At 43.4% G+C, this 20,053-nt stretch overlaps 1 protein-coding gene across 1 annotated transcript in view; it reads right to left on the reverse strand.

Moving 5' to 3' along the window:
• Nucleotides 1-19,789, reverse strand: part of LOC106593908 (cytohesin-4) — an 86,318-nt gene extending 66,529 nt beyond the window's left edge. Inside the window, exons 1-4 of the mRNA XM_045708430.1 lie at nucleotides 19,540-19,789; nucleotides 17,197-17,279; nucleotides 16,952-17,016; nucleotides 16,464-16,530 (exon numbers count right to left, since the gene is read on the reverse strand). Coding sequence (XP_045564386.1) covers nucleotides 16,464-16,530; nucleotides 16,952-17,016; nucleotides 17,197-17,279; nucleotides 19,540-19,558 — 234 coding nt within the window. The 5' untranslated portion in view covers nucleotides 19,559-19,789. The remainder of the gene's footprint in view (nucleotides 1-16,463; nucleotides 16,531-16,951; nucleotides 17,017-17,196; nucleotides 17,280-19,539) is intronic.
• Nucleotides 19,790-20,053: the final 264 nt, after the last annotated feature.

Genomic DNA, 20,053 nt, shown 5'->3' on the forward strand with positions numbered 1-20,053 from the left:
ATCTACTGGTTGTAAATAGCTTTAGCCACTAGAGCAGTGGTCACCAACCCTAGTCTTGGTAATCTACTGGTTGTAAATAGCTTTAGCCACTAGAGCAGTGGTCACCAACCCTAGTCTTGGTAATCTACTGGTTGTAAATAGCTTTAGCCACTAGAGCAGTGGTCACCAACCCTAGCCCTGGTAATCTACTGGTTGTAAATAGCTTTAGCCACTAGAGCAGTGGTCAACAACCCTAGTCTTGGTAATCTACTGGTTGTAAATAGCTTTAGCCACTAGAGCAGTGGTCAACAACCCTAGTCTTGGTAATCTACTGGTTGTAAATAGCTTTAGCCACTAGAGCAGTTGTCCCCAACCCTAGTCTTGGATATCTACTGGTTGTAAATAGCTTTAGCCACTAGAGCAGTGGTCACCAACCCCAGTCTTGGAGATCTACTGGTTGTAAATAGCTTTTGCCACTAGAGCAGTGGTCAACAACCCTAGTCTTAGTAATCTACTGGTTGTAAATAGCTTTAGCCACTAGAGCAGTGGTCACCAACCCTAGTCCTGGTAATCTACTGGTTGTAAATAGCTTTAGCCAGTAGAGCAGTGGTCACCAACCCTAGTCTTGGTAATCTACTGGTTGTAAATAGCTTTAGCCACTAGAGCAGTGGTCACCAACCCTAGTCTTGGTAATCTACTGGTTGTAAATAGCTTTAGCCACTAGAGCAGTGGCCAACAACCCTAGTCTTAGTAATCTATTGGTTGTAAATAGCTTTAGCCACTAGAGCAGTGGTCGCCAACCCTAGCCCTGGTAATCTATTGGTTGTAAATAGCTTTAGCCACTAGAGCAGTGGTCACCAACCCTAGCCCTGGTAATCTACTGGTTGTAAATAGCTTTAGCCACTAGAGCAGTGGTCACCAACCCTAGTCTTGGTAATCTACTGGTTGTAAATAGCTTTAGCCACTAGAGCAGTGGTCACCAACCCTAGCCCTGGTAATCTACTGGTTGTAAATAGCTTTAGCCACTAGAGCAGTGGTCAACAACCCTAGTCTTAGTAATCTATTGGTTGTAAATAGCTTTAGCCACTAGAGCAGTGGTCACCAACCCTAGTCTTGATAATCTACTGGTTGTAAATAGCTTTAGCCATTAGAGCAGTTGTCACCAACCCTAGTCTTGGAGATCTACTGGTTGTAAATAGCTTTAGCCACTAGAGCAGTGGTCACCAACCCTAGTCTTGGTAATCTACTGGTTGTAAATAGCTTTAGCCACTAGAGCAGTGGTCACCAAGCCTAGTCTTGGAGATCTACTGGTTGTAAATAGCATTAGACACTAGAGCAGTGGTCACCAACCCTAGTCTTGGTAATCTATTGGTTGGAAATAGCTTTAGCCACGAGAGCAGTGGTCAACAACCCTAGTCTTGGTAATCTACTGGTTGTAAATAGCTTTAGCCACTAGAGCAGTGGTTACCAACCCTAGTCTTGCTAATCTATTGGTTGTAAATAGCTTTAGCCACGAGAGCAGTGGTCAACAACCCTAGTCTTGGTAATCTACTGGTTGTAAATAGCTTTAGCCACTAGAGCAGTGGTCAACAACCCTAGTCTTGGTAATCTACTGGTTGGAAATAGCTTTAGCCACTAGAGCAGTGGTTACCAACCCTAGTCTTGGTAATCTATTGGTTGTAAATAGCTTTAGACACTAGAGCAGTGGTCATCAACCCTAGTCCTGGTAATCTACTGGTTGTAAATAGCTTTAGCCACTAGAGCAGTGGTCAACAACCCTAGTCTTAGTAATCTATTGGTTGTAAATAGCTTTAGCCACTAGAGCAGTGGTCACCAACCCTAGCCCTGGTAATCTACTGGTTGTAAATAGCTTTAGCCACTAGAGCAGTGGTCACCAACCCTAGTCTTGGTAATCTACTGGTTGTAAATAGCTTTAGCCACTAGAGCAGTGGTCACCAACCCTAGCCCTGGTAATCTACTGGTTGTAAATAGCTTGTGCCACTAGAGCAGTGGTCAACAACCCTAGTCTTAGTAATCTATTGGTGTAAATAGCTTTAGCCACTAGAGCAGTGGTCACCAACCCTAGTCTTGGTAATCTACTGGTTGTAAATAGCTTTAGCCAGTAGAGCAGTGGTCACCAACCCTAGTCTTGGAGATCTACTGGTTGTAAATAGCTTTAGACACTAGAGCAGTGGTCACCAACCCTAGTCTTGGTAATCTACTGGTTGTAAATAGCTTTAGCCACTAGAGCAGTGGTCAACAACCCTAGTCTTAGTAATCTATTGGTTGTAAATAGCTTTAGACACTAGAGCAGTGGTCACCAACCCTAGTCTTGGTAATCTACTGGTTGTAAATAGCTTTAGTCACTAGAGCAGTGCATCAACAACCCTAGTCTTAGTAATCTATTGGTTGTAAATAGCTTTAGCCACTAGAGCAGTGGTCGCGAACCCTAGCCCTGGTAATCTATTGGTTGTAAATAGCTTTAGCCACTAGAGCAGTGGTCACCAACCCTAGCCCTGGTAATCTACTGGTTGTAAATAGCTTTAGCCACTAGAGCAGTGGTCACCAACCCTAGTCTTGGTAATCTACTGGTTGTAAATAGCTTTAGCCACTAGAGCAGTGGTCACCAACCCTAGCCCTGGTAATCTACTGGTTGTAAATAGCTTTAGCCACTAGAGCAGTGGTCAACAACCCTAGTCTTAGTAATCTATTGGTTGTAAATAGCTTTAGCCACTAGAGCAGTGGTCACCAACCCGAGTCTTGGTAATCTACTGGTTGTAAATAGCTTTAGACACTAGAGCAGTGGTCACCAACCCTAGTCTTGGAGATCTACTGGTTGTAAATAGCTTTAGACACTAGAGCAGTCGTCACCAACCCTAGTCTTGGTAATCTATTGGTTGTAAATAGATTTAGCCACTAGAGCAGTGGTCAACAACCCTAGTCTTAGTAATCTATTGGTTGTAAATAGCTTTAGCCACTAGAGCAGTGGTCACCAACCCGAGTCTTGGTAATCTACTGGTTGTAAATAGCTTTAGACACTAGAGCAGTGGTCACCAACCCTAGTCTTGGAGATCTACTGGTTGTAAATAGCTTTAGACACTAGAGCAGTGGTCACCAACCCTAGTCTTGGTAATCTATTGGTTGTAAATAGCTTTAGCCACTAGAGCAGTGGTCACCGACCCTAGTCTTGGTAATCTACTGGTTGTAAATAGCTTTAGCCACTAGAGCAGTGGTCACCAACCCTAGTCTTGGAGATCTACTCATTGTAAATAGCTTTAGACACTAGAGCAGTGGTCACCAACCCTAGTCCTGGTAATCTACTGGTTGTAAATAGCTTTAGACACTAGAGCAGTGGTCACCAACCCTAGTCTTGGTAATCTACTGGTTGTAAATAGCTTTAGACACTAGAGCAGTGGTCACCAACCCTAGTCCTGGTAATCTACTGGTTGTAAATAGCTTTAGCCACTAGAGCAGTGGTCACCAACCCTAGTCTTGGTAATCTACTGGTTGTAAATAGCTTTAGCCACTAGAGCAGTGGTCACCAACCCTAGTCTTGGTGATCTACTGATTGTAAATAGCTTTAGACACTAGAGCAGTGGTCACCAACCCTAGTCCTGGTAATCTACTGGTTGTAAATTGCTTTAGCCACTAGAGCAGTGGTCACCAACCCTAGTCTTGGTAATCTACTGGTTGTAAATAGCTTTAGCCACTAGAGCAGTGGTCACCAACCCTAGCCCTGGTAATCTACTGGTTGTAAATAGCTTTAGCCACTAGAGCAGTGGTCACCAACCCTAGTCTTGGTAATCTACTGGTTGTAAATAGCTTTAGCCACTAGAGCAGTGGTCACCAACCCTAGCCCTGGTGATCTACTGGTTGTAAATAGCTTTAGGCACTTGAGCAGTGGTCACCAACCCTAGTCTTGGTAATCTATTGGTTGTAAATAGCTTTAGCCACTAGAGCAGTGGTCACCAACCCGAGTCTTGGTAATCTATTGGTTGTAAATAGATTTAGCCACTAGAGCACTGGTCAACAACCCTAGTCTTAGTAATCTACTGGTTGTAAATAGCTTTAGCCACTAGAGCAGTGGTCACCAACCCTAGTCTTGGTAATCTACTGGTTGTAAATAGCTTTAGCCACTAGAGCAGTGGTCACCAACCCTAGTCTTGGTAATCTATTGGTTGTAAATAGCTTTAGCCACTAGAGCAGTGGTCACCAACCCTAGTCTTGGTAATCTACTGGTTGTAAATAGCTTTAGCCACTAGAGCAGTGGTCACCAACCCTAGTCTTGGTAATCTACTGGTTGTAAATAGCTTTAGCCACTAGAGCAGTGGTCACCAACCCTAGCCCTGGTAATCTACTGGTTGTAAATAGCTTTAGCCACTAGAGCAGTGGTCAACAACCCTAGTCTTAGTAATCTATTGGTTGTAAATAGCTTTAGCCACTAGAGCAGTGGTCACCAACCCTAGTCTTGGTAATCTACTGGTTGTAAATAGCTTTAGCCAGTAGATCAGTGGTCACCAACCCTAGTCTTGGAGATCTACTGGTTCTAAATAGCTTTAGACACTAGAGCAGTGGTCACCAACCTTAGTCTTGGTAATCTACTGGTTGTAAATAGCTTTAGCCACTAGAGCAGTGGCCAACAACCCTAGTCTTAGTAATCTATTGGTTGTAAATAGCTTTAGCCACTAGAGCAGTGGTCGCCAACCCTAGCCCTGGTAATCTATTGGTTGTAAATAGCTTTAGCCACTAGAGCAGTGGTCACCCACCCTAGCCCTGGTAATCTACTGGTTGTAAATAGCTTTAGCCACTAGAGCAGTGGTCACCAACCCTAGTCTTGGTAATCTACTGGTTGTAAATAGCTTTAGCCACTAGAGCAGTGGTCACCAACCCTAGCCCTGGTAATCTACTGGTTGTAAATAGCTTTAGCCACTAGAGCAGTGGTCAACAACCCTAGTCTTAGTAATCTATTGGTTGTAAATAGCTTTAGCCACTAGAGCAGTGGTCACCAACCCTAGTCTTGGTAATCTACTGGTTGTAAATAGCTTTAGCCATTAGAGCAGTTGTCACCAACCCTAGTCTTGGAATCTACTGGTTGTAAATAGCTTTAGCCACTAGAGCAGTGGTCACCAACCCTAGTCTTGGTAATCTACTGGTTGTAAATAGCTTTAGCCACTAGAGCAGTGGTCACCAAGCCTAGTCTTGGAGATCTACTGGTTGTAAATAGCATTTAGCCACTAGAGCAGTGGTCACCAACCCTAGTCTTGGTAATCTACTGGTTGTAAATAGCTTTAGCCACTAGAGCAGTGGTCACCAACCCTAGTCTTGGTAATCTACTGGTTGTAAATAGCTTTAGCCACTAGAGCAGTGGTCACCAACCCTAGTCCTGCTAATCTACTGGTTGTAAATAGCTTTAGCCACTAGAGCAGTGGTCACCAACCCTAGTCTTGGTAATCTACTGGTTGTAAATAGCTTTAGCCACTAGAGCAGTGGTCACCAACCCTAGCCCTGGTAATCTACTGGTTGTAAATAGCTTTAGCCACTAGAGCAGTGGTCACCAACCCTAGTCTTAGTAATCTACTGGTTGTAAATAGCTTTAGCCACTAGAGCAGTTGTCACCAACCCTAGTCTTGGTGATCTACTGGTTGTAAATAGCTTTAGCCATTAGAGCAGAGGTCACCAAGCCTAGTCTTGGAGATCTACTGGTTGTAAATAGCTTTAGACACTAGAGCAGTGGTCACCAACCCTAGTCTTGGTAATCTATTGGTTGTAAATAGCTTTAGCCACTAGAGCAGTGGTCAACAACCCTAGTCTTGGTAATCTACTGGTTGTAAATAGCTTTAGCCACTAGAGCAGTGGTCACCAACCCTAGTCTTGGTAATCTACTGGTTGTAAATAGCTTTAGCCACTAGAGCAGTGGTCACCAACCCTAGTCTTGGTAATCTACTGGTTGTAAATAGCTTTAGCCACTAGAGCAGTGGTCAACAACCCTAGTCTTGGTAATCTACTGGTTGTAAATAGCTTTAGCCACTAGAGCAGTGGTTACCAACCCTAGTCTTGGTAATCTATTGGTTGTAAATAGCTTTAGCCACTAGAGCAGTGGTCACCAACCCTAGCCCTGGTAATCTACTGGTTGTAAATAGCTTTAGCCACTAGAGCAGTGGTCAACAACCCTAGTCTTGGTAATCTACTGGTTGTAAATAGCTTTAGCCACTAGAGCAGTGGTCACCAACCCTAGCCCTGGTAATCTACTGGTTGTAAATAGCTTTAGGCACTTGAGCAGTGGTCACCAACCCTAGTCTTGGTAATCTACTGGTTGTAAATAGCTTTAGCCACTAGAGCAGTGGTCACCAACCCTAGCCATGGTAATCTACTGGTTGTAAATAGCTTTTGCCACTAGAGCAGTGGTCAACAACCCTAGTCTTAGTAAACTATTGGTGTAAATAGCTTTAGCCACTAGAGCAGTGGTCACCAACCCTAGTCTTGGTAATCTACTGGTTGTAAATAGCTTTAGCCAGTAGAGCAGTGGTCACCAACCCTAGTCTTGGAGATCTACTGGTTGTAAATAGCTTTAGACACTAGAGCAGTGGTCACCAACCCTAGTCTTGGTAATCTACTGGTTGTAAATAGCTTTAGCCACTAGAGCAGTGGTCAACAACCCTAGTCTTGGTAATCTACTGGTTGTAAATAGCTTTAGTCACTAGAGCAGTGCATCAACAACCCTAGTCTTAGTAGTCTATTGGTTGTAAATAGCTTTAGCCACTAGAGCAGTGGTCGCGAACCCTAGCCCTGGTAATCTATTGGTTGTAAATAGCTTTAGCCACTAGAGCAGTGGTCACCAACCCTAGCCCTGGTAATCTACTGGTTGTAAATAGCTTTAGCCACTAGAGCAGTGGTCACCAACCCTAGTCTTGGTAATCTACTGGTTGTAAATAGCTTTAGCCACTAGAGCAGTGGTCACCAACCCTAGCCCTGGTAATCTACTGGTTGTAAATAGCTTTAGCCACTAGAGCAGTGGTCAACAACCCTAGTCTTAGTAATCTATTGGTTGTAAATAGCTTTAGCCACTAGAGCAGTGGTCACCAACCCGAGTCTTGGTAATCTACTGGTTGTAAATAGCTTTAGACACTAGAGCAGTGGTCACCAACCCTAGTCTTGGAGATCTACTGGTTGTAAATAGCTTTAGACACTAGAGCAGTGGTCACCAACCCTAGTCTTGGTAATCTATTGGTTGTAAATAGATTTAGCCACTAGAGCAGTGGTCAACAACCCTAGTCTTAGTAATCTATTGGTTGTAAATAGCTTTAGCCACTAGAGCAGTGGTCACCAACCCGAGTCTTGGTAATCTACTGGTTGTAAATAGCTTTAGACACTAGAGCAGTGGTCACCAACCCTAGTCTTGGAGATCTACTGGTTGTAAATAGCTTTAGACACTAGAGCAGTTGTCACCAACCCTAGTCTTGGTAATCTATTGGTTGTAAATAGCTTTAGCCACTAGAGCAGTGGTCACCGACCCTAGTCTTGGTAATCTACTGGTTGTAAATAGCTTTAGCCATTAGAGCAGTGGTCACCAACCCTAGTCTTGGAGATCTACTCATTGTAAATAGCTTTAGACACTAGAGCAGTGGTCACCAACCCTAGTCCTGGTAATCTACTGGTTGTAAATAGCTTTAGACACTAGAGCAGTGGTCACCAACCCTAGTCATGGTAATCTACTGGTTGTAAATAGCTTTAAACACTAGAGCAGTGGGCACCAACCCTAGTCCTGGTAATCTACTGGTTGTAAATAGCTTTAGCCACTAGAGCAGTGGTCACCAACCCTAGTCTTGGTAATCTACTGGTTGTAAATAGCTTTAGCCACTAGAGCAGTGGTCAACAACCCTAGCCCTGGTGATCTACTGGTTGTAAATAGCTTTAGCCACTAGAGCAGTGGTCAACAACCCTAGTCTTAGTAATCTATTGGTTGTAAATAGCTTTAGCCACTAGAGCAGTGGTCACCAACCCTAGCCCTGGTAATCTACTGGTTGTAAATAGCTTTAGCCACTAGAGCAGTGGTCACCAACCCTAGTCTTGGTAATCTACTGGTTGTAAATAGCTTTAGCCACTAGAGCAGTGGTCACCAACCCTAGCCCTGGTAATCTACTGGTTGTAAATAGCTTTAGCCACTAGAGCAGTGGTCAACAACCCTAGTCTTATTAATCTATTGGTTGTAAATAGCTTTAGCCACTAGAGCAGTGGTCACCATCCCGAGTCTTGGTAATCTACTGGTTGTAAATAGCTTTAGCCATTAGAGCAGTTGTCACCAACCCTAGTCTTGGAGATCTACTGGTTGTAAATAGCTTTAGCCACTAGAGCAGTGGTCACCAACCCTAGTCTTGGTAATCTACTGGTTGTAAATAGCTTTAGCCATTAGAGCAGTGGTCACCAAGCCTAGTCTTGGAGATCTACTGGTTGTAAATAGCATTAGACACTAGAGCAGTGGTCACCAATCCTAGTCTTGGTAATCTATTGGTTCGAAATAGCTTTAGCCACGAGAGCAGTGGTCAACAACCCTAGTCTTGGTAATCTACTGGTTGTAAATAGCTTTAGCCACTAGAGCAGTGGTTACCAACCCTAGTCTTGGTAATCTATTGGTTGTAAATAGCTTTAGCCACGAGAGCAGTGGTCACCAACCCTAGTCTTGGTAATCTACTGGTTGTAAATAGCTTTAGCCACTAGAGCAGTGGTCAACAACCCTAGTCTTGGTAATCTACTGGTTGGAAATAGCTTTAGCCACTAGAGCAGTGGTTACCAACCCTAGTCTTGGTAATCTATTGGTTGTAAATAGCTTTAGACACTAGAGCAGTGGTCACCAACCCTAGTCCTGGTAATCTACTGGTTGTAAATAGCTTTAGCCACTAGAGCAGTGGTCAACAACCCTAGTCTTGGTAATCTATTGGTTGTAAATAGCTTTAGCCACTAGAGCAGTGGTCACCAACCCTAGCCCTGGTAATCTACTGGTTGTAAATAGCTTTAGCCACTAGAGCAGTGGTCACCAACCCTAGTCTTGGTAATCTACTGGTTGTAAATAGCTTTAGCCACTAGAGCAGTGGTCACCAACCCTAGCCCTGGTAATCTACTGGTTGTAAATAGCTTTTGCCACTAGAGCAGTGGTCAACAACCCTAGTCTTAGTAAACTATTGGTGTAAATAGCTTTAGCCACTAGAGCAGTGGTCACCAACCCTAGTCTTGGTAATCTACTGGTTGTAAATAGCTTTAGCCAGTAGAGCAGTGGTCACCAACCCTAGTCTTGGAGATCTACTGGTTGTAAATAGCTTTAGCCACTAGAGCAGTGGTCACCAACCCTAGTCTTGGTAATCTACTGGTTGTAAATAGCTTTAGCCACTAGAGCAGTGGTCAACAACCCTAGTCTTAGTAATCTATTGGTTGTAAATAGCTTTAGCCACTAGAGCAGTGGTCACCAACCCTAGTCTTGGTAATCTACTGGTTGTAAATAGCTTTAGTCACTAGAGCAGTGCATCAACAACCCTAGTCTTAGTAATCTATTGGTTGTAAATAGCTTTAGCCACTAGAGCAGTGGTCGCGAACCCTAGCCCTGGTAATCTATTGGTTGTAAATAGCTTTAGCCACTAGAGCAGTGGTCACCAACCCTAGCCCTGGTAATCTACTGGTTGTAAATAGCTTTAGCCACTAGAGCAGTGGTCACCAACCCTAGTCTTGGTAATCTACTGGTTGTAAATAGCTTTAGCCACTAGAGCAGTGGTCACCAACCCTAGCCCTGGTAATCTACTGGTTGTAAATAGCTTTAGCCACTAGAGCAGTGGTCAACAACCCTAGTCTTAGTAATCTATTGGTTGTAAATAGCTTTAGCCACTAGAGCAGTGGTCACCAACCCGAGTCTTGGTAATCTACTGGTTGTAAATAGCTTTAGACACTAGAGCAGTGGTCACCAACCCTAGTCTTGGAGATCTACTGGTTGTAAATAGCTTTAGACACTAGAGCAGTGGTCACCAACCCTAGTCTTGGTAATCTATTGGTTGTAAATAGATTTAGCCACTAGAGCAGTGGTCAACAACCCTAGTCTTAGTAATCTAGTGGTTGTAAATAGCTTTAGCCACTAGAGCAGTGGTCACCAACCCGAGTCTTGGTAATCTACTGGTTGTAAATAGCTTTAGACACTAGAGCAGTGGTCACCAACCCTAGTCTTGGAGATCTACTGGTTGTAAATAGCTTTAGACACTAGAGCAGTGGTCACCAACCCTAGTCTTGGTAATCTACTGGTTGTAAATAGCTTTAGCCACTAGAGCAGTGGTCACCAACCCTAGTCTTGGTAATCTATTGGTTGTAAATAGCTTTAGCCATTAGAGCAGTGGTCACCAACCCTAGTCTTGGAGATCTACTCGTTGTAAATAGCTTTAGACACAAGAGCAGTGGTCACCAACCCTAGTCCTGGTAATCTACTGGTTGTAAATAGCTTTAGACACTAGAGCAGTGGTCACCAACCCTAGTCATGGTAATCTACTGGTTGTAAATAGCTTTAAACACTAGAGCAGTGGTCACCAACCCTAGTCCTGGTAATCTACTGGTTGTAAATAGCTTTAGCCACTAGAGCAGTGGTCACCAACCCTAGTCTTGGTAATCTACTGGTTGTAAATAGCTTTAGCCACTAGAGCAGTGGTCACCAACCCTAGCCCTGGTGATCTACTGGTTGTAAATAGCTTTAGCCACTAGAGCAGTGGTCAACAACCCTAGTCTTAGTAATCTATTGGTTGTAAATAGCTTTAGCCACTAGAGCAGTGGTCACCAACCCTAGCCCTGGTAATCTACTGGTTGTAAATAGCTTTAGCCACTAGAGCAGTGGTCACCAACCCTAGTCTTGGTAATCTACTGGTTGTAAATAGCTTTAGCCACTAGAGCAGTGGTCACCAACCCTAGCCCTGGTAATCTACTGGTTGTAAATAGCTTTAGCCACTAGAGCAGTGGTCAACAACCCTAGTCTTGGTAATCTACTGGTTGTAAATAGCTTTAGCCACTAGAGCAGTGGTCACCAACCCTAGTCTTGGTAATCTACTGGTTGTAAATAGCTTTAGACACTAGAGCAGTTGTCACCAACCCTAGTCTTGGTAATCTACTGGTTGTAAATAGCTTTAGCCACTAGAGTAGTGGTCGCGAACCCTAGCCCTAGTAATCTATTGGTTGTAAATAGCTTTAGCCACTAGAGCAGTGGTCACCAACCCTAGTCTTGGAGATCTACTGGTTGTAAATAGCTTTAGACACTAGAGCAGTGGTCACCAACCTAGTCTTGGTAATCTACTGGTTCGTAAATAGCTTTAGCCACTAGAGCAGTGGTCACCAACCCTAGTCTTGGTAATCTACTGGTTGTAAATAGCTTTAGCCACTAGAGCAGTGGTCACCAACCCTAGTCTTGGTAATCTACTGGTTGTAAATAGCTTTAGCCACTAGAGCAGTGGTCAACAACCCTAGTCTTGGTAATCTACTGGTTGTAAATAGCTTTAGCCACTAGAGCAGTGGTTACCAACCCTAGTCTTGGTAATCTATTGGTTGTAAATAGCTTCAGCCATTAGAGAAGTGGTCACCAACCCTAGTCTTGGTAATCTACTGGTTGTAAATAGCTTTAGCCACTAGAGCAGTGGTCACCAACCCTAGTCCTGGTAATCTACTGGTTGTAAATAGCTTTAGCCACTAGAGCAGTGGTCACCATCCCTAGTCTTGGTAATCTACTGGTTGTAAATAGCTTTAGCCACTAGAGCAGTGGTCACCAACCCTAGCCTTGGTAATCTACTGGTTGTAAATAGCTTTAGCCACTAGAGCAGTGGTCACCAACCCTAGTCTTGGTAATCTACTGGTTGTAAATAGCTTTAGCCACTAGAGCAGTGGTCACCAACCCTAGCCCTGGTAATCTACTGGTTGTAAATAGCTTTTGCCACTAGAGCAGTGGTCACCAACCCTAGTCTTGGTAATCTATTGGTTGTAAATAGCTTTAGCCACTAGAGCAGTGGTCACCAACCCTAGTCTTGGTAATCTACTGGTTGTAAATAGCTTTAGCCACTAGAGCAGTGGTCACCAACCCTAGTCTTGGAGATCTACTGGTTGTAAATAGCTTTAGCCACTAGAGCAGTGGTCACCAACCCTAGTCTTGGTAATCTACTGGTTATAAATAGCTTTAGACACTAGAGCAGTGGTCACCAACCCTAGCCCTGGTAATCTACTGGTTGTAAATAGATTTTGCCACTAGAGCAGTGGTCAACAACACTAGTCTTAGTAATCTATTGGTTGTAAATAGCTTTAGCCACTAGAGCAGTGGTCACCAACCCTAGTCTTGGTAATCTACTGGTTGTAAATAGCTTTAGCCACTAGAGCAGTGGTCACCAACCCTAGTCTTGGAGATCTACTGGTTGTAAATAGCTTTAGACACTAGAGCAGTGGTCACCAACCCTAGTCTTGGTAATCTATTGGTTGTAAATAGCTTTAGCCACTAGAGCAGTGGTCACCAACCCTAGTCTTGGTAATCTACTGGTTGTAAATAGCTTTAGCCACTAGAGCAGTGGTCACCAACCCTAGTCTTGGTAATCTACTGGTTGTAAATAGCTTTAGTCACTAGAGCAGTGGTCACCAACCCTAGTCTTGGTAATCTACTGGTTGTAAATAGCTTTAGCCACTAGAGCAGTGGTCGCCAACCCTAGCCCTGGTAATCTACTGGTTGTAAATAGCTTTAGCCACTAGAGCAGTGGTCACCAACCCTAGTCTTGGTAATCTACTGGTTGTAAATAGCTTTAGCCACTAGAGCAGTGGTCACCAACCCTAGTCTTGGTAATCTACTGGTTGTAAATAGCTTTAGCCACTAGAGCAGTGGTCACCAACCCTAGCCCTGGTAATCTACTGGTTGTAAATAGCTTTAGCCACTAGAGCAGTGGTCAACAACCCTAGTCTTAGTAATCTACTGGTTGTAAATAGCTTTAGCCACTAGAGCAGTGGTCACCAACCCTAGTCTTGGTAATCTACTGGTTGTAAATAGCTTTAGACACTAGAGCAGTGGTCACCAACCCTAGTCTTGGAGATCTACTGGTTGTAAATAGCTTTAGACACTAGAGCAGTGGTCACCAACCCTAGTCTTGGTAATCTATTGGTTGTAAATAGATTTAGCCACTAGAGCAGTGGTCACCAACCCTAGTCTTGGTAATCTACTGGTTGTAAATAGCTTTAGCCACTAGAGCAGTGGTCACCAACCCTAGTCTTGGTAATCTACTGGTTGTAAATAGCTTTAGACACTAGAGCAGTGGTCACCAACCCTAGTCTTGGTAATCTACTGGTTGTAAATAGCTTTAGCCACTAGAGCAGTGGTCACCAACCCTAGTCTTGGTAATCTACTGGTTGTAAATAGCTTTAGCCACTAGAGCAGTGGTCACCAACCCTAGTCTTGGTAATCTATTGGTTGTAAATAGCTTTAGCCATTAGAGCAGTGGTCACCAACCCTAGTCTTGGAGATCTACTCGTTGTAAATAGCTTTAGACACTAGAGCAGTGGTCACCAACTTTAGTCCTGGTAATCTACTGGTTGTAAATAGCTTTAGACACTAGAGCAGTGGTCAACAACCCTAGTCTTGGTAATCTACTGGTTGTAAATAGCTTTAGCCACTAGAGCAGTGGTCACCAACCCTAGCCCTGGTAATCTACTGGTTGTAAATAGCTTTAGCCACTAGAGCAGTGGTCACCAACCCTAGTCTTGGTAATCTACTGGTTGTAAATAGCTTTAGCCACTAGAGCAGTGGTCACCAACCCTAGCCCTGGTGATCTACTGGTTGTAAATAGCTTTAGCCACTAGAGCAGTGGTCAACAACCCTAGTCTTAGTAATCTATTGGTTGTAAATAGCTTTAGCCACTAGAGCAGTGGTCACCAACCCTAGCCCTGGTAATCTACTGGTTGTAAATAGCTTTAGCCACTAGAGCAGTGGTCACCAACCCTAGTCTTGGTAATCTACTGGTTGTAAATAGCTTTAGCCACTAGAGCAGTGGTCACCAACCCTAGCCCTGGTAATCTACTGGTTGTAAATAGCTTTAGCCACTAGAGCAGTGGTCAACAACCCTAGTCTTGGTAATCTACTGGTTGTAAATAGCTTTAGCCACTAGAGCAGTGGTCACCAACCCGAGCCCTGGTAATCTACTGGTTGTAAATAGCTTTAGCCACTAGAGCAGTGGTCACCAACCCTAGTCTTGGAGTATCTACTGGTTGTAAATAGCTTTAGCCACTAGAGCAGTGGTCACCAACCCTAGTCTTGGTAATCTACTGGTTGGAAATAGCTTTAGCCACTAGAGCAGTGGTTACCAACCCTAGTCTTGGTAATCTATTGGTTGTAAATAGCTTTAGACACTAGAGCAGTGGTCAACAACCCTAGTCTTGGTAATCTACTGGTTGTAAATAGCTTTAGCCACGAGAGCAGTGGTCACCAACCCTAGTCTTGGTAATCTACTGGTTGTAAAATGATTTAGCCACTAGAGCAGTGGTCACCAACCCTAGTCTTGGTAATCTACTGGTTGTAAATAGCTTTAGCCATTAGAGCAGTGGTCAACAACCCTAGTCTTGGTAATCTATTGTTTGGAAATAGCTTTAGCCACTAGAGCAGTGGTCAACAACCCTAGTCTTGGTAATCTACTGGTTGTAAATAGCTTTAGCCACTAGAGCAGTGGTCACCAACCCTAGTCTTGGTAATCTACTGGTTGTAAATAGCTTTAGCCACTAGAGCAGTGGTCACCAACCCTAGTCCTGGTAATCTACTGGTTGTAAATAGCTTTAGCCACTAGAGCAGTGGTCAACAACCCTAGTCTTGGTAATCTACTGGTTGTAAATAGCTTTAGCCACTAGAGCAGTGGTCACCAACCCTAGCCTTGGTAATCTACTGGTTGTAAATAGCTTTAGCCACTAGAGCAGTGGTCACCAACCCTAGTCTTGGTAATCTACTGGTTGTAAATAGCTTTAGCCACTAGAGCAGTGGTCACCAACCCTAGCCTTGGTAATCTATTGGTTGTAAATAACTTTAGCCATTAGAGCAGTGGTCACCAACCCTAGTCTTGGAGATCTACTGGCTGTAAATAGCTTTAGCCATTAGAGCAGTGGTCACCAACCCTAGTCCTGGTGATCTACTGGTTGTAAATAGCTTTAGCCACTAGAGCAGTGGTCACCAACCCTAGTCTTGGAGATCTACTGGTTGTAAATAGCTTTAGACACTAGAGCAGTGGTCACCAACCCTAGTCCTGGTAATCTACTGGTTGTAAATAGCTTTAGACACTAGAGCAGTGGTCACCAACCCTAGTCCTGGTAATCTACTGGTTGTAAATAGCTTTAGACACTAGAGCAGTGGTCACCAACCCTAGCCCTGGTGATCTACTGGTTGTAAATAGCTTTAGCCACTAGAGCAGTGGTCACCAACCCTAGTCTTGGTAATCTATTGGTTTTAAATAGCTTTAGCCATTAGAGCAGTGGTCACCAACCCTAGCCTTGGTAATCTACTGGTTGTAAATAGCTTTAGCCACTAGAGCAGTGGTCACCAACCCTAGCCCTGGTGATATACTGGTTGTAAATAGCTTTAGCCACTAGAGCACTAGTCTTGGAGAGCTAGTGGCAAGTGCAGGGTTTTGTACCAGACCAGCAGTAACACACGATTTAACTTCAGACATCACCTTACAATCCACCAATGTCTTTCCCTGACTTAGATAGCTGGTGTTCTTTACCTAACTCTGTATCTAGTCCAGGAGAATCGAAGGTACCCGGTGACAACAGATGCAAGTTGTGAGATGGTTGTCATAGCTATGAACTATGATGCTGTGGTTGAACTTTAACCACAGTGCGTTGTCTTGATGAGACACACACAATGCATTGCTGCTGGCTGTATAGTGTACATGTTATGAGAGATGCATCTTCCTGTCAGAAAGGAAGCCCATAGTGGAGCCTCTGTTTGTCCTGAGAAGGTGGCTCAGACACACACACACACACACACACACACACACACACACACACACACACACACACACACACACACACACACACACACACACACACACACACACACACACACACACACAAACACAAACAAACAAACAAACAAACAAACAAACAAACAAACCACTTTCCTGTGTCCAAACATTCAAAGGTGATATGAGTGGACTATACCACTCTCTCAGACTACACCTTGTAAGAATTGAGGAAAAATTAATCATTTGTTCCAGCCACAACCTACCTATACAGAGCTGTGTTTCATAGGTCAAGTATGATGTCATCATGGCTTCAGTGTGTCTGTGTACTTGTAGGTGGTCTCACATGCTCCTAACCCCCCCTCCCAACATTTCCTCCCCCCACTCAGAGGGGACAGGATGCGGTTTGCTCTCGCGACTTGCCTCTCTCTGACTTTCTCTCTCTCTCTCTCTCTCTCTCTCTCTCTCTCTCTCATGATGACAGGCCATTTGTTCACTCACCTTTTTAGGGTCCATGTTGAATTTCTTCTTCCCGCTTGAGAACTGCTTTCCTTTCTCAAGGACTTTGCTGCACAGAGAGAAAACAACAACAGATTGCCTTCTTAACAAATGACCTTGTAAACAAATACGATGCACTGAAGTAGGTAGGTGTAATTCATTGTATGGTTTGTTAGCTACAGGACAGGAAATAATAAGACATGTTCAGCTAGTGAATAACTGATTCATCAGCAAGGAATAATGCATTCAGAAAAGATGACAACATAGTCAATAAAGGATAAAACATAAATATGAAAAGGGTGGATAAGGAATAAACAGATTAGGGGATGAATAGGGGGTGAATAGGGAATGAATAGGGGGTGAATAGGGGGTGAATAGGGAATGAATAGGGAATGAATAGGGAATGAATAGGGAATGCACAAGCCTAATGGTTAAAAAAAGAGGAACAGTGATAATGGTTTAGGAAGGATAAAATATTAAAGACCACTCACTTCTCCTCTGTAGACTCAAAGTCTTGAACTTCCGCCATGACTTTGTCAATCTCCATCTTTAGCTTCTGGAAAAGGATGTTCAGACAAGGGTGATTCATAGACCATAGACGTGTGTGTGTGTGTGTGTGTGTGTGTGTGTGTGTGTGTGTGTGTGTGTGTGTGTGTGTGTGTGTGTGTGTGTGTGTGTGTGTGTGTGTGTGTGTGTGTGTGTGTGTGTGTGTGTGTGTGTGTGTGTGTGTGTTTACCTGGATGTCCTCAAGCAGGTCTTTCTTATGCATCTTCATGCTCTCGATCTCCAACCTCTCGTCTGCAGTGAAATCTGAAGAAACTGTAGTGGAGACACGACAACAGGAGGGTTATTATCTGAAGACACTGTAGTGGAGACACGACAACAGGAGGGTTATTATCTGAAGACACTGTAGTGGAGACACGACAACAGGGGGGTTATTATCTGAAGACACTGTAGTGGAGACACGACAACAGGAGGGTTATTATCTGAAGACACTGTAGTGGAGACACGACAACAGGAGGGTTATTATCTGAAGACACTGTAGTGGAGACACGACAACAGGGGGTTATTATCTGAAGACACTGTAGTGGAGACACGACAACAGGAGGGTTATTATCTGAAGACACTGTAGTGGAGACACGACAACAGGAGGGTTATTATCTGAAGACACTGTAGTGGAGACACGACAACAGGAGGGTTATTATCTGAAGATACTGTAGTGGAGACACAACAACAGGAGGGTTATTATCTGAAGACACTGTAGTGGAGACATGACAACAGGAGGGTTATTATCTGAAGACAGGGGAGAAGAGAAGGAGATGGAGGGGGGAGAAGAGAAGGAGATGAAGAGAAGGAGATGGAGAAAGAGAAGGAGAGAAGAGATGGAGGAAGAGGGAGGAGAGTGGATTGAAAAAGAAGAGAAGAAAGAGAAGAAGAAGAAGAATATGAGGAGGATGATGACAAAAAAGAGGAGGAAAATGGAGGAGGAAGAAGCGTCCGTTCAAAAGCACCAGAAGTCCACAACATCTCATCAGATGGCCTACAGTTAAAAACAAATCCATGTTACGTACATCTGCAAGATAAGCTTAACCATATGAAAAACACATTACAGGCAAACCACTGAACCGGCCACAGGAGAGATTTAGCATCAAATGAACAGGAAGAAGGCCAGAATAGGACTAGTATCGTTCATAGGAACTCCATCTCCATCTCCTTCAGATACAGCACACAGGTATCCCGTCACATTGTGTTTCCACTCTCTCTTTCACAACCCTTCATCCCACAACTGTCTGTCTATACTCCTACCTGATGAGCTCTCGGGCTCCAAACTTTGTGTGTGGTATACAAATGCATGAGCTACTGTGTTAATGCGATAGTGAATGTGATATTACCCAGTTTAGTTATAGTAGGCTAGACATTTATACACACAATGTTCCGGTGTTTTCTATATGTTGGTGAAGCTGTGAAAAGTAATGCATTAGGAGGAATATAAAAGAACTGAAAAGAGCTTTTGTAAGTCTAACCAAACTCACGTTGTTAATCTTCATCCAAGCATGTCAACCATGAGCCATAGTATTGTTGTGGGGGGATGTAACTGTGTGTGTGTGTGTGTGTGTGTGTGTGTGTGTGTGTGTGTGTGTGTGTGTGTGTGTGTGTGTGTGTGTGTGTGTGTGTGTGTGTGTGTGTGTGTGTGTGTGTGTGTGTGTAGACATGCATCCATGCGAACCAGAGAAGGGTGTTGGCCCTAACTTAAGAGGTTAAAGAAAAATATCAACAAGCAGCAGTTTTGGTTAGTTAGTGTTAGATACAGGCTATTATACTGCTGTTAAACAGCTAACCACTAGTCCTCTGTTCAACACCCTTCCTACAGCCTGTAATATGACCCGAAATACACACACTGACATGACCAAAATACTATTTAGCTACAGAATAATCTGTGTAACTCCATGGAATGAAGTTTTGGGATGACATATTTATGTAATCATTTACAATGCATTTTAACAAGAAATGCAATTTAGCTACATAATAACCTTTTTGTATCTCAAGGAAATGAAGTTTGGAGATGCCACATTTATGTAAGGATTTCAAATGTCGCCAATCCTAACAAATCAAATCGAATCTCCTAACACATAATAAAACAAGCCAGGTCCCAGCCAACTCCTGGCTATAGCATGGCAATGAGTGACAAGGACTTGGTATGATAGCACAAACAGACTGTCGCTCAGGCTACAATAAATCCTCCATCCTTTTAGGTGTCATGACAACTGAGCATGAAGTAGTCGTTCATTCATAAAGGTGTCACCATTCCCCATTCTGTCATGGTCATTCTTCAGTCTTTCGAAACAGGAGTGATGTCAGTGGAAAGGAAGGAAAGGAAATAGTTCCTCTTGCAAGACCATGAAAACGTACACTAATTTGTAGAACATTTTTTAAATAATGTTATAAACAGGTAGGGTAATTCAAGATAAAAATGTCTACCACTATGATTACTTTTGGTAGCAATGCTTCTATTCACAGGTGAGAATAACATTTTAGACCGTGAATTGAAGTGCAATAACAACTTAAAAAGTGAACTTACCCATTTGGCAATTGGTCATTGGCACACAGGAGAAACGGTCAAACTCGATAGCCTACGGACCCTATAGACTACAGGTATTTAAACATGACAAAGTACCAAACCGGTGTCATCCATGCAAACTCCACAGCTCAATAATGTAAAGTGACAGTCAAGATTATCTTGTTGCAACACACCCCTCTCTCTCTCGCGTCACATTATAGGCTCGAGCCTACTTGCAGAACAGAAGTGGACGTTTCCGCAATGATGTAGCAGCTGCCTCAATGTAGATTTATGTTACAGTTACACTAAAGAAGTGTTTTACTTGAAAACGAAACAATTTTTATAATCAAACAAAATGACGAGTAGGCTATTGTATTGTGTGTAATGTATAAATAGACTTCCACAAAGTGGTTATTGACACGTTGAACAGAATTAATCAAAAACAGGCTGAGGGAAAAAAAACGGTTCCTCCTGGATAAATTGCACCAAAACGCCCTCTAGTGTTTTTAAATTAACATTACAGTTTAGTCAACAA

This window comes from Salmo salar, chromosome ssa02 (assembly GCF_905237065.1).
Source record: "Salmo salar chromosome ssa02, Ssal_v3.1, whole genome shotgun sequence".
NCBI classification, from domain to species: Eukaryota; Metazoa; Chordata; class Actinopteri; order Salmoniformes; family Salmonidae; genus Salmo; species Salmo salar.